Source organism: Brienomyrus brachyistius, chromosome 21, assembly GCF_023856365.1.
Source record: "Brienomyrus brachyistius isolate T26 chromosome 21, BBRACH_0.4, whole genome shotgun sequence".
NCBI lineage: Eukaryota > Metazoa > Chordata > Actinopteri > Osteoglossiformes > Mormyridae > Brienomyrus > Brienomyrus brachyistius.
The window spans coordinates 13,562,760-13,576,729 of NC_064553.1; the positions used below are offsets into that span (position 1 = coordinate 13,562,760).

Genomic DNA, 13,970 nt, shown 5'->3' on the forward strand with positions numbered 1-13,970 from the left:
CAGTGTCCCTGTCACTGCACTGGGGCATTAGGGTCCATACAGACCACAGGATGGGTTTCCCTGTACCCACAGTGTCCCCGTCACTGCACTGGGGCATTGGGATCCACACACACCTCAGGATGGGCCAGTACTGAGTAGGCCCAAACTTGCTCAGCTTCAAATGGATCACCTAGTCTGAAATGCACATAGTATGGCATGCATCACAGAGACAAGAAATTCACAGGTTTAATTAAGTCCAGATCTTTCAGGGTCAAAAGCCGGACAGAGTTAGATCAGGTACAAACAGAGTATGGGGAACAATCCAAAGTCATAATGAGAAATAATGCAAGAGGTCAAACACCAGAGAAATTAGAAACCCATAGTAGAGCTCAGACTGAAACCAGAAAACAGGAGCCAAGGCGAGGATCTGGGGGGGTTAAGTAGTCACAAGTAATACAGCCAAGTGCATGTGATTAGGGACTACAACAGTCCATTAGTATTCAGGTGAGGGGGGCTGCCAGTGACTCTGTATGGAAGACACGACGCTCTGGGAAGGCGTGACACAATACTCACCCGACTGAGCAGACGGACTCTTCTCCTCACTGACCATCACTCCCACATGTCTTGCATCATTATTCACAATAACTGTTCTTACTATTATTACTCTTTGGTTCATAACCATGGATGTAACTTCATTTAGCTCAACTTTTTAAGAGCCATAAAATATTCAGAGACCGCCAGCTCGTCACTCATGCTGCTCGGAATATGGTCCATTTAGCATCGGTGCTACTGAAGATAACAGCGATAAGTAATGCTTTTCCAAAACCACCCACCTAGATGTTTTTTTGCCACATAAATCCACTGAGCTCTGGAATTAAGGGTTTATAGACTGTTCTTAATCCTGCCCTGGAAACAAAAAATATGCCGAAGGAATCAGAGCCCAAATACACACATATACTGCACACATATCTCCTTCATACATCCGCATTCTGCCTGAACTTGCACTTTCGGTTGTCAAGATCACAAGAACACGGGTTTGATTAATGATGTCTGACCAATCTATCTGAGATCCTGACCACTGCCTGCCATTCATATTCCCCAGCATTCATCCTGCAGTCTTAGCCTGTGCAGTCTGCGGTGAGCTGAAACCTGTCAGTTACCTGGAACTATCGTTGTGTCAAATGCCAGTTCATACATTTTATTTTCTCATTTATGAGGGTGTGTTCAATTATTCAGGTGAATCGACCAGTACAAGCCGATCACTTTACCCCAGTTAATGCAGACACAATGGTCTGAACGCCACTCCAGGGGTTTCTACATCAGTAGGATTTTTATTATGTCAGTGTATTGATTGGACCTTAGCGGCCTCATGGACCGCTGTGGATTTACCCAAGCCCATAGCCATACTGGCTATGAAGTGGCCTCTCAGTGCCTGGCTGAATCAGGGGGTCATAACCTTATTAATTCTCTGCTGCTGTTCAGCAGACCACATGCAACTTGACACCAACCACTAAGATCCACGCTGGGGTGGGTTTGTCGTTTCTGTGGCCCCCACTCAAAAAGTAATTTCAGAGGCATCTGTTTCCCTAGTGTAGTCACTGCTCGTGGCCAACAGGGGGCCCCCAAACCTCAGGGACCCCAAATAAAGGAATGGTTTGCAGGTTCGAGTGGTGATCATCAAACACAGGCAATGCCCTTAGAATCCACACCTGCATTCATTACTGCTACATTAGCAGTGCGCGCTGTAAAGCCAGATTTAATGTTATCGGTATTATTAATACACGGCTCTCGGCAGCATCCCAAGCATTCCCCTCCATCACTGAGGAAAGTAAATTGAAAATGACTCCAGGAGGACAGATTAGGACCCTTTTCCTAAGAGGGCCAGAAGACATCATCCTCCACGATGATCACAAATACGGCTAAATGATGGATCGGTAACAGAGGCATCAGCCATCTGGCCAGACGAGTGTTTGTTTGTGTATGTGTGGCATTTAGCTCAGCTGTACCACATGCACAGCAGCATCCACTGAGTAAACAGAGCATTTTATTTTTTGTTTTCATGGTGTGGTGGACAGATGTACCCCCCCCCCCCCCCCCGCCCCCCCGCTCAAGCTTATTTACACTTGACCACAGCATGAGGCTAGTCTGCAGTCCCTCGTCCGTTCGCTTCCGTGGGCTGGATGCACGATCACAGTCCCCCACAGACCCGTGTGGATCTTAATGTTTAGCTGGGTTCACTGGGAGAAGCTGCCAGTTCTGTTTCACACCCTGACCCACACAAACACAGCTAAAACAAACACCCCCTCTCTCTTACGCACGGGCGCACACTGCGGCATGCTGGGAAGGGAGAGGTCACGGACCCTTGTCTCATTTGCATTCATAGTTATCCAGATAATGAAGCTCTGTGTGTGGGACACCTAGTGACAGCAATTCTGATGCCATTTATCCCCCCCGCCCTGCCGAACGCCAGATGGATGGGGCAGTGACCGCGACAGAGACAGCTGGGTCTGTGCCTGGGATGCTCCATATCACTGCACCTCTAGTCTCTCACACATGTGCATGGCATGCTTCAATGCAGAGCCCCGAGTGCCAGTCACTGCACCCCCACTACGGACCCCCACCCCTCCCCCACCTCATACTCACCCAGGACCCTTTGCCAGAGATGACAAGTGGTCCCCAACTATTGTTCCCCGAGGGCAGAATTCCATCAGCAATACAAAGCCAGGTTCCACTGGGTCCAAATGAGTTTGACGACCATGGGGGGTCCCAGCAGTAAAGTTTGCCAACTGGGGGGGGGAGGGGTGGAGGGATTGATCACATGGTCCGGATTCAATTGCAGGTCAGTTTGGATGAGGACCCGAATTCGGAAGCAGGTGATGTAAATAGAATTAAACAGTCTGGCCATTCAATTAAACTCACTCAATTAAACCAATATTATGACCACATTCCGTGGGATGTTTTATTTTATTTTATGTTTGCAAAAATGTAATATTCCCCTTTCTGTTTCATGAAGTCAATTAATGTACATTACTGAAAAAAATTAAACTTGTAAAATCTGACCCTTTCTTTTGGATCACAAATACTATCTACCCCTGCCTATTCTAAATAGAAGCCATCAGATAATTTTAAATCAAGCTAAAATTCTTTAGCAACCTATTTCAGGCATTACTGTACCTTCAAGGCATGGCCCTGATAAGCTGGGAAAACGCTTGCATACTTCTGCAGACAGGAAAGGAGCAGCTTGGCTTTTCTGTGCTTCGTAAAATTATGCCAATGTTTATTCATGTCTTGTCAATTTCTCTTGTTACCAACACGCAAATAAAGTCATACGGTTTCAATAAGACAATAAAGGAATCAACATACAATTCAAACACGTGTGTTTCTATTACAAAAACCTATTAATACCCAACTAATCAATGTATGCCAAGGTCAGTACTGACTAATGCACCACACACCCGGCCCATTCTCACAACAGCCCCTCCCCCCTTTCTGTGCTGGGAATCCAAACTATATTCTGCAATACAGGTGTAACCGCATAGCAACGAAAGGAACCAGGCAATTAAATAAAGAATGGCTTTAGCACAGATGGAACCTTAGTAAATGATAACAAAACACAAAGCAGGAAAGGTGAACAGGAGTAACACCAGTAACAATAATGACTATTTTGTATCTAAGCTTCCCAGTGGTAGTAAAGGCAGTCGCTCGTTTCAGTATGTTGCAGGGCTGTAAATGCATTTGCCGGTTCTTCACCACCAGAATAACAAAGCCAAGCAAGACAGCATAATCTGTAGTGTCCATTAGTGCCCTGAAATAATGTGGTTATCTACAGTCCCTTATATGACATGTACTCATATCTTGAAAGCCTGACAGCAGATAGATAGAAGATACAAGTTCAGAGTAAACAATGAGATACAAATTGCACAGAAAAGCAAAACGAATAACGATTCCCAGAAACACTCGATATCCATGAAATCGTATAGACAATTCACTGTTCAGAGCAGAAATAATCACAGCCGAATACTGAGGACAATATAAAATGCGACGCTGTCATCACGAATCAAATGTTTAATTATTTCCATGGAGGAGAAGATAGGACATGTGTTATATAATAGCCTGTCTAGACTTCAATGACAGTTCAATGGTTTATTTCTGACAAAAGTTAATTAGTGATTGATAGCCGGAGAATTAATTCTAAACTGCACAAATTATAATATTTGCTATTTGCTATACAATATGTGGCAATAAAAAGTTATTTTTCATAATCTCAGCTAATTTTCTCTCTGTGATCAATAACATGACTGACCTCTTAGTCAATTCAGCTGCAGAAGTTTCGCCAACAGTTACCAACGAACGACTTTATCAAACGACATCCATGTCTCATCATTATCTATTCCATTAACTGACCTTTCTTTTCTTCCTCATAAATCAGTAACAGAAAATTGGATTCCCATACTTTTTTGAATGCTTTTGGTGTGACGACTGCAATGAACCGGTGAATTTTTGGTTAAGTTATTCACTGTAGTGGAATGTGCCATTCAAGGGATATTGTACACGTTGCATGTTTTCCTCAAAATGCATGCACGTATTTCCTTAATTTTTTCACAAATCAATTATTGCACCGAAAACATACAACTATTTATAGGAACTTCTGAATTTCCCTGTTGAATCACAAATTGATGTAATTTCTCATGCTATAAGTCAAAACATTTTAAAAATCAGGGAAATTAATCCATAAATAAAGACAGACGCGGCTGTGGTTTCATCTCTCACGTGATTAGTGACCATCTGGGTAGCCTATCAATGACTCAGTATAGAATTAGGCACAACGAATGCGTGCATGATGGACAGTCCGAATGATAAACCTTATTATTTTTTGTTCCAGGACAAGATTTTTTTGTTATTCTCGGCAATAAAAAGTTGTATTTGAGAAACACTTTAGTATTTTCTGTGTGAATATACATTTCATCTGGATATCTGCTCCGGACAAAAATTGAACTGAATTTCATCCAGCCGTGCATGACCTATGAACTGGAATATGAACCAAACCGTGAAAATTTGTACCACTGCAGCCCAGCTATGATCCTCCAACTCTACTTACTAGCTATTTCTTTTGTTTTTGAAATTTCTGATGGGGAACATGCCTGAATGCTTGTTCATTGTAGTATATTAATAAATTTGGCAATCCAAGATGTTTAAACAAATAAGAATCAGCATTCTGCACTACATGACTACATTGTAATCTGGAGCAGATTCTATTTTTCTAACTTGGAACTGAAAGATATAATAAGCATTAGGGGGTGAACAGTATGAGGCATGTTGCAGTCATGTCACCACAATAAGAGCACATACACAAATTAAATTCTAATCGTTATTAGGTGTAAACAACCATCTCTTCAGGTGAATAATTCTGAGAAGGCGGGTGATAAAGCACCAGGAGAGGGACGCAGTAGATTGATGTCAAGGATCAAAAGAAAAAGGTGGTGTTGTATTTAGAAAAAAAGAGCTTGTTCTTCCTAACTAGTGACGGCCAAATGAAGCTTCATGAACCATTTGCTGTATCTTTTGACCCCACTAGATGGTGCTCTTGGTTTGCTTTGGGGTATGCTCTGGGCCCTTTTTTGGGGCAGAGGGCACCATCTAGTGGTGTGAGAAAAGACAGCAAATGGTTCATGAAGCTTCCTTTAGCCATCACTATCTAACACCTCTGCAAAAACCTGCAATGGTTAACACTCTCTACAAAGCACCTTATTCGATTAAAAATATCACAGATTTTACAATCTCTTATGCACATAGTTTTGATTTGACTTTTCTTATTTCCACATCTCACATATGTGTCACTAATTACAGTTCAGTTAGTGTGAAGCACACAGCCAGCAGTGAGGGGTACATGCATTCTCTACTTGCGACAAAAACTACATTTTGGTATTTCAATAAACATGCTACCTACTGTCAGTGCTCTCATAATAGCTTAACTGATAGAATATGCATGAATTCAGGGTTGCCAGCTTTGGTCAGCTGACCGAAGAGAGATTTTGAATTAGAGACCAGTCTGCACAAACATGCACACATATTTACATGTATGTAACAGTTGTATTAACTTGTAAATAGTCTGTAGGGTTTGCAATCTACCTCAATGGTTTTGAGGAAGCTAATTTTAGGTTTATAATGGAATAATATAGATTTGCCGTAAGATTTCTTGGGTGAGTGTGAGAGTCTGAAAGTGCCAGATGTGTGAGAGTTGGCAACCCTGTGAATGGGTAATGTGTTTGGTGTGCTAGGAAGCTCTATTGGGGATCACTCCTACCTGCTGCCGTCATGCAGTACAACATCTCCCCCCGACATGTCATTCTACACCCCCAGCAATAACACACCAGGAAGCAATCTGTCTTGGGCATAGAAGTCTGGTGTTGCCTGTTTTTAAATTGCAAATGTTAATTGCACATTCCCAACTGCTAATTTATTGTTATTTTTTTTCCTGATATTAATTTCATTAGTTCTGTATAATATACAGTTTTTCAGGATTCTATTTCTGCTCTGCATACTTTTTAATCTATTTGCACTGTGTTTACTTGTTTGCACTGTGCACTGTGCACTGTGCACTGTACTGTCTGTGCATCTTTCTTGTTTCACACCACGTCTGTTCCTCTGCACTCTACGTACTGGGATCTGGGATCAATAAAGTTGATCTACTCTAATCTAATATAACCCCATCTTCTTGCCCATCTCAGTCTCATGTCCTCCACATCAACAGACAGGCATCCATGGAAACATAACAGCTCTTTTGAATCCAGGGGAATGCCTTTGTGTTTATTGAAAGGAGTGAATTTTCAGCCCACTTAAAATCGGTAATGAATCCCCAGGTACGCCCTTCATGCCCCATGACAGCTGGGCGTGTCATGCACTCCTGGCTTGGTTGTGCACCGCGGGAAAGCTTAACAGTGCTCTGATTGCAGCGCCTTCGCAGCACTGAAAGGAAACCCCGCTTTCTGTCTCCATTACCCGTGTGCCGGTTTGACTGCTCAGCCGGGGAGCATCGCCCTCACCACGCTCACGACCACAGGCTATCAGAAGCAGCGGCCTTGATTGAAAGGTATTTTGGGGCTGTAGTGTGGATCGTGGTAAAATGCTAGCAAATGATAGTGAATGGGCTTTGAAGGGATGGAGAAGAAGGTGAGGCAGGGGAAGGCAGGAAGACGTTTGGTCTTCCACTATGATATTAGCCCAATGGCTAAGGACAAAGATGTAGTCTGTTGGCTGAACATGAGCAACGCCCCTTCTCTAAAATGCATTAATGTACATAAGGGCATAACTTTGGATTGAGTGCTAGGGGAGCTGAGGTCTCTACCAATTTAAGGGTGTCTAATTGGTTGTATTGACTGGTTTTGATTACTGGGGGGTTACAACTCCCTCTCCCCCATCCCCCCAAAATTTATGCCCGTGAGTGTACCTCATAATGTGCTAATTTGTAACTGTTATCTAATGGACCAAATTTGGTGAGACATTTCTGTGCAATAATCTACGTATGTCTTCTGTTCGTGGCCTTAACACATGCTTGAACACACACACACATACATGCTATGTAGGTCGATTTGGAAGAGAGCTGACTTTTAAAGGAAGAAAGTAAGCAAAAAAAAAGATTCTGTGTCCTTTTATCAACATGGTACTGATGAAATAACCAGGAAGAGACATGAGCCCTCTTTCCAGCAGAGACCAGGTGAGCCGGTGGGCTCCCTCCCGTCGTGAGATCTCACTAGAACCTCCTCTGCCATCATTAGGTACATGTAGCTATGACAGAAGACATCTGTCCGTATGACATAGATCAGTGTTTTTCAATGCAGTCCTCAGGGACCCCCAGACAGTCCACATGTGCTCCTTCCCAGCTTCTAACACAGCTGTAGAAGGTGTTAGGGTGTTCTTGATTGTTTGATTGTTTGATTCAGGTGTAGGGAGAGCTAGGAGGGAGCAAAAATGTAGACTTGGGGGTCTGGTTGAGAAACACTGACACAGATGCGTGGGGTAGCCAGTCAGCACCAATCCCCATTCCTGCCACCAACCACCGGACTGAAACAGGAGCTTCAAAGAGACCATGAGAGCCAGCTATGGAAGTGGGAAACCCAAATAATATCGAGCTTGTGTTTCACTTTCCCGTGGTCCAGCCTTGGTTCTTTGGGGCTGTCTGAATCTCGACCATATCGAGAGACACACCATGGATACGCGTCAATGTGGGATGGCGTCAAAACACACAACTCAGAAATATACTTTCAACCGTAGGGGACACAAGTCACGGAAAAGCAAAAAAAAATAAAAAAAGGTTCAAAGGAAGAATCCCTTCCTGAAGGATATTATGGAATCATGTTATCATGCGGGGGTCCCTGGTGAGCTAACAAGAAACAGAGACAGAGAGGAAGGGGAAAAGCAAGATGGAGCCGGAATTAGCAAACGAAAAACAGCCTCTGAGAGAAAGAGAGGGAGGAAGACAGAATTAGATGCAGGGGCAGCAGTGTCTAGGCTGGCAACCGGCACTCCTATTGATCGGCTGCCAGAGCCCATATACGGTGCTTTGCCCCCCCTAACCCCCCACCACCCCACCCCGCCCCCCCCCAGCCCCAAGCGAGCACTTTACACTCTCTCTAGTGCAGAACATGGCTGTATATTTAAGAACAGCAGTTAGTGGGGGCCGCTGCGGGGGCTCATGGCTAATGACTTTTTAATTTACAGCGCTCCCATAATGCACTGGGCAGGGTCGGCCGAACAGAGCGGGCTGGGCTGTCCGCCCGGTTAATATCGCGGGCACCTTAATTAAAATTAATACCCACGCCGTCTATAGAACGGGGGTGGGGGGAGGGAAGCGAGGGGAACTCAGTGGGGGGGAAAAGAAGGAAGAAGATAACGATAATAACGATAGCAAAAGGAGTCGTTGGGAGAAGAGAAGTCTGCTGAAGCTACCTCCACGGCTCTCGCTGTCCGCTGGCTTCACTTGGATGGGGCGAGTCATCTGGAAACGACAAAGGGGGGGGAGGGGGGCTGGGTTAGCTCTGCTGTGTAAAGAATCCCCCCCCCACACAAACACAACCCAAAACACAGGTTCCACAATACACATCACCAAAGACGGGTCCACGTCCGCAGTGCATATGACATAAACATGGGCCACTCAAACTGACACACAATCTCTCTTACTAATGTATCACATTTTTACGACAAAGTGGATGACTGTGGTCCAGGGACAGAGCGCCAGAGGCAGACTCTAAGGCAGTGCATCTAACCTGTCAGCTACTTAAAGCTTCAGAGGAGGATGAACACAGGGATGTCAATCCAGAGATTTTGTTGGAGCAGGCTGGGTCAAACTAAATCCATTTGTGAGAAGGCTTCCATAATCCAGCCGAACTTGACAGGAATTCCATTTGCTAGATTAGATGTTTCTCTCTGAAAAGTCCTGTCTGCTGTCATTTATCACATGCTTTTATTGTCATTATTGTTTCACCCTGAAGCTGAACAATTTCCCAGGAGTCATTTTTCTATAGCATGGTATATGTATGAAAGGTTATAAGATGATGAAATCACAAGTACAGCTCATAGATGACGCCGATTGGCTGCAGTCTAAAGCTCCAATAAGGAAGATGATGGTAATTAAGTTATTGAATCCTTGAATGCTTTGCAAGTTGACATTGAAAACTATTCAGATTACGCTTCAAAGATTCGGCAGGGTTTAATTATGCCATAGAAGACAAAGTGGGAAAGCGATTCCTTCCCGGGCTGCCTGCTTTTAGCGTGCTTCTATCATGCCCAGTGTCTATACAGAAAAACATGCATTAATAGAACAGCAGGCAGAAAAACACACCAGGAATCCACATCATTCTGTGACAAGATTAGCCCCTGTCCCTCAAAGCCCGCTGGAGCTCGCAGGCAAGAATAGCCATCAGCCACCATCATCCTTGTTTTCATTTCTGGTAGCAAAAATTGAAGAATCCACATCCACCTTTAGTTCTACTTCTTCCTCGTCCGCGTCTTTCTTGTCGCGTCCAACTTAAAAAGGTCAGATTTAAAGACTGGTCAACCCCTTAAAAGTGCGACTTGTTCAAGGAGACACACCATGATGGGATTTTAAAGTGTCTTAATAACTTGCTGATATATGGGGATCCTGCCTAGGGCAGATTCATTAAGTGCTAAACACATCCATTTTCACCTTGGGGAGGGGAGTAACCTTCATCCCTGTTGGTCTTTTAACATAACCATGGTAAATAATACTAGTTTGGCCAATATTTAGGGGGTTATACAATAAAAGAAAAATAAACTAAAGAAAAGCTTATTATCTGACACTATCTTGTCTCTAGAGAGCTGGAGTGAAAGTATTGTACTCAGGGATACACCCACTGTATGCAACCCCACTGTGCATGTTTGTATTTCAGTATGGCTGCGTGCATCTGCAGGCCGTGCATGTATGTCCTGTTCTATGGCCCCACCCCTGTAAGCAGTTACCATTTTCGGTGGCCCTGACATTCCAGCAGATGCTACCCCCCCCCCCACCCCTCCCACTCGTTCCCCGTCTACCATCTCTGGCCCCTCAGCTCCTGAGCTGCGGGCACCTTGACGTCACTTCAGAGCCTTCTGTCCACTTTGGATCAGGTGTACCTGATTGCCGGAGTCGCCATGCACTGTCCCACTGACTGCAGCCCCGTTACATAAACGCCTGATTTCCCACGAAGCAGCATGAGAGGTAAAATTAAGTTAAAATGTGATGTCATAATCCCACCCTGTTCTGCTAGTGGAGGTTGCATGTTCTCGGTGCACTGGGCAGCTTTCCTCGACAGTCCAGATTCATGCAGGTGCATGATCAAGTGTTTCTACATCGCCTCGTCTATGCATGCACTGTAATAGCTTGGCACTCGGTCCCGGTCCTGGTCCCGGTCCCGGGTGCATGTTGTCTGGTGCCCTGTGCTGCCTGGGACAGGCTCCAGACCCCACTTATGATCTTGTATCGATCAGCAGTTGAAGTATGAAATAAAAGCATAATCTTATGCAAAGCTTAAATCTTGCTTACATCCGCATCATGACTGCTTTGTAACTATTATTAAAAACTAGTTTTCACAACATCTTCAACATGTATATAAAATGTAAATATACATGAAGGCATACATTTGCGTGTCACACAATAACATACAGGCTTACACAGTCTTCCACACACACACACATACAGGTTTGCATTCATTTCTATGGGGAAAACTCTAATTTCAACATGGCAACCTTAACCTCTATTCAGCCCTAACCTTAACTATAAGTAGTCAAACAAAATACAAGACTTTTGGCATTTTTACTTTTTTGAATGCATTCACAGCTTTTTGTGGACACCGAAAAAACATTTCCCTATAAGTATGGAAGGTTCTGGCTGTTGTCAAAGCAGATGCTGGACTAGGACTGATGCCAGACCAAAGAAAGACTCAATATCTTTCATTTCTTGACTGATTACCCATAATTATTTGCGAACATACATGGAGGTGATTCTTTTAATGGTCTGCAAACCCTCCGCATGCCATGCGGCCCACTATACGTCTGCCGGAGAGGAGGACAATTTCTTTGCACCCACAATGGAAGCAGAAAAACGCATTAAGAAGCAAAATGAAAAAGGATTGACTGGCATGTCACCTTCACAGGGAGAAGGACCCAAAAGGCCGCTGGTTTGAGAGTGAGAGAGAGAGAGAGAGAGAGAGAGAGAGAAAGAGAAAGAGAGAGGGAGTGAGACAGAAGGGGAGGCCCACAGCTCAGGAGGTCTAGTCCAAAACCACATGACCATCTGCCCTCAGGAAATGTGCCCGGTTACAGCAAAAGTGCCCTCATTAATTTCAGCAAACAAATATATGCCAGGGTTGTCTTAACGTTTCATCATTTTTTATTGTTAGAAAAGGATTGTGTGGTGACGCATCAAACTGTCTTCATATACTTATTCATCAGAACACGTCGATTTTTACGTGGGTCCAAATTGGATGGCTTGTTTGTCCAAGCAACTTGCAGTTGACGGTAGGGCCCGACATACAGTGTCAGACTTTTTTCCTGGCCATCTCTTTCACTTGGTCGCATCATCTGCTGCAGTTTGTTTCTTCGGATAAGGGAGGATGCAGACGGGGGGGGGAGAAAAAGACTCTGGGAAACAATATTGGAGCAGCTGGGTTGACCTCAAGTGTGTAATACTGTGTCAAATCTCACCAGAACTTATTTTTGATGTTATTATTATTATTATTGGAATTATTAATTTTTTCAAACTATTATACAATTTTTATGGCTGGATATGATGGCCATGCTGTCAGCAGCCATACCACCTGCAGTTCAGAGTCAGTACTCCCCCTGAAGCTGAGCAGGTTTGGGCCTGGCCAGTACATGGATGGGAGACCAATGAAGAAAGCTGGGTTGCTGCTGGAAGAGGTGTTGGTCTGGCCAACAGGTTCGCCCATTCTGTGGTCTGTGGGCATCCCAGTGCCCCACTGCAGTGATGGGACTTTGCGCTGTAAAAATGTCGCCGTCCTTCAGATGAGACCTAAAGCGGAGATCCTGACTCTCTGAGGTCATAAAAGATCCCTGGGCATCTTCTGAAAGACTAGGGGTGGAACCCTGATGTCGTGGCTAAAGCTGCCCACTGTGGCCCTATCAGATCTGGCCTCCTAATCATCCCCTGTATCTAATTGGTGAATTCTCTCTTGCCCCTTCATCACCTTAGCTACTGTGTGGTGAGCATACTGGTGCAGAATGGCTGCAGATCCAGGTGGGTGTTATACAGTGGTGGTGGTTCAAGTGGCTCCCCATTGGGTCTGTAATGAGCTTTGGGTGTCTAGAAAAGTGCTATACAGACGTAGCGTTCATTCAGAGATGTTCAAATAAAGTAACCCACTTAGGAGTACAACAGCAGAGCCCTGTCCAGGACCTGAAAGAGCAAACCTCAGGGTACAGATCCGGGTCCTTGGACCACCACCGCGTTGCACTTCCCTGCCTGCTGTGTCCTGTTATCAAACGACAGAGTCCGTCCCTCCTAACATCTCAGAAACACTGCTCTGTTCAGACAGGATACTCTGAAGGATCCACCTTGTGGTTAATATGCACAGCATGCATACATTCACTCACGCTTAGAGATTCATTCTCAGGTGTTTCCTCATAATGTATATAAGAATTTTCGAAGTTTTGCAAACTGGCCCAGAAGCTGGCGGTTCTGATATTGCTGACTGTCACTTTTTTTTTTGCAGGGTCGTGTGTATGCGAGCGTGGGCAGAATGGAGACCTGTTGGACCAGTTTTTGGAGGCTGAATTGGATCCAAGGAACCACTCTCACTCTGTCTGTGTGATCTCAGGCAGAGACCATGTGAATTTCCTCGGCTCTTTTTGCTGATATACAGAAAATTCCTTTTGTTTCTTTCTTGTGGAGATGGGGAAACACATGCATTTCTGTCCCTCTGATCCAGGAGGCCTGTTGATTGTGACAGGTAACCCAACTTAGGTATCACTTGGAACATGATTTCAAATCAAAGTTTGGTAATTCAGGTCCAGAGAGAAATCCAGCCTTAATGTTACAAACAGAACGTAACAATGATGTGCTACTGATCCATACATCGTGACACAGATCTTTTAATGTCTTTTGGGAAGCTCTTGTGTCCTGTCACTGAGTAAGACTCATTAGTCACTGAGTAAGACTCATTAGCTCTCAAGCTGCACATGAGTCCTCTGCTACTCCTTTTTAACAGCTCTTCCCTGCCAAGCCATATTGATCGCAGCTATACCTTTTGTACAGAAATGGGTAGTTTAGGTTCAGGGAGAAAAGACCAAGATTTTGTTTCAACCAACCAGCTGAGTACTCTGTGATTATGACTCTTTATACTCAACTGGTTGGTTGAAACAGAATCTGAGTCTGGACTTTTACTGTCTGGATCTAAGATGTCCACCTCTGATTTTATAATATGATTCTAGTTAATTTTCCAATATTTATTGCACAAATATACTGTTCAGCATTTTCC

The 13,970-nt window shown here is 44.3% G+C and overlaps 1 protein-coding gene across 2 annotated transcripts in view; it reads right to left on the reverse strand.

The window, feature by feature from the left end:
* Positions 1 to 13,970, reverse strand: part of LOC125717012 (CUGBP Elav-like family member 5) — a 109,498-nt gene that overhangs the window by 29,004 nt on the left and 66,524 nt on the right. For both annotated transcript variants that reach the window (XM_048989920.1, XM_048989919.1), the window contains exon 3: positions 8,926 to 8,974. In XM_048989920.1, coding sequence (XP_048845877.1) covers positions 8,926 to 8,974 — 49 coding nt within the window. The remainder of the gene's footprint in view (positions 1 to 8,925; positions 8,975 to 13,970) is intronic.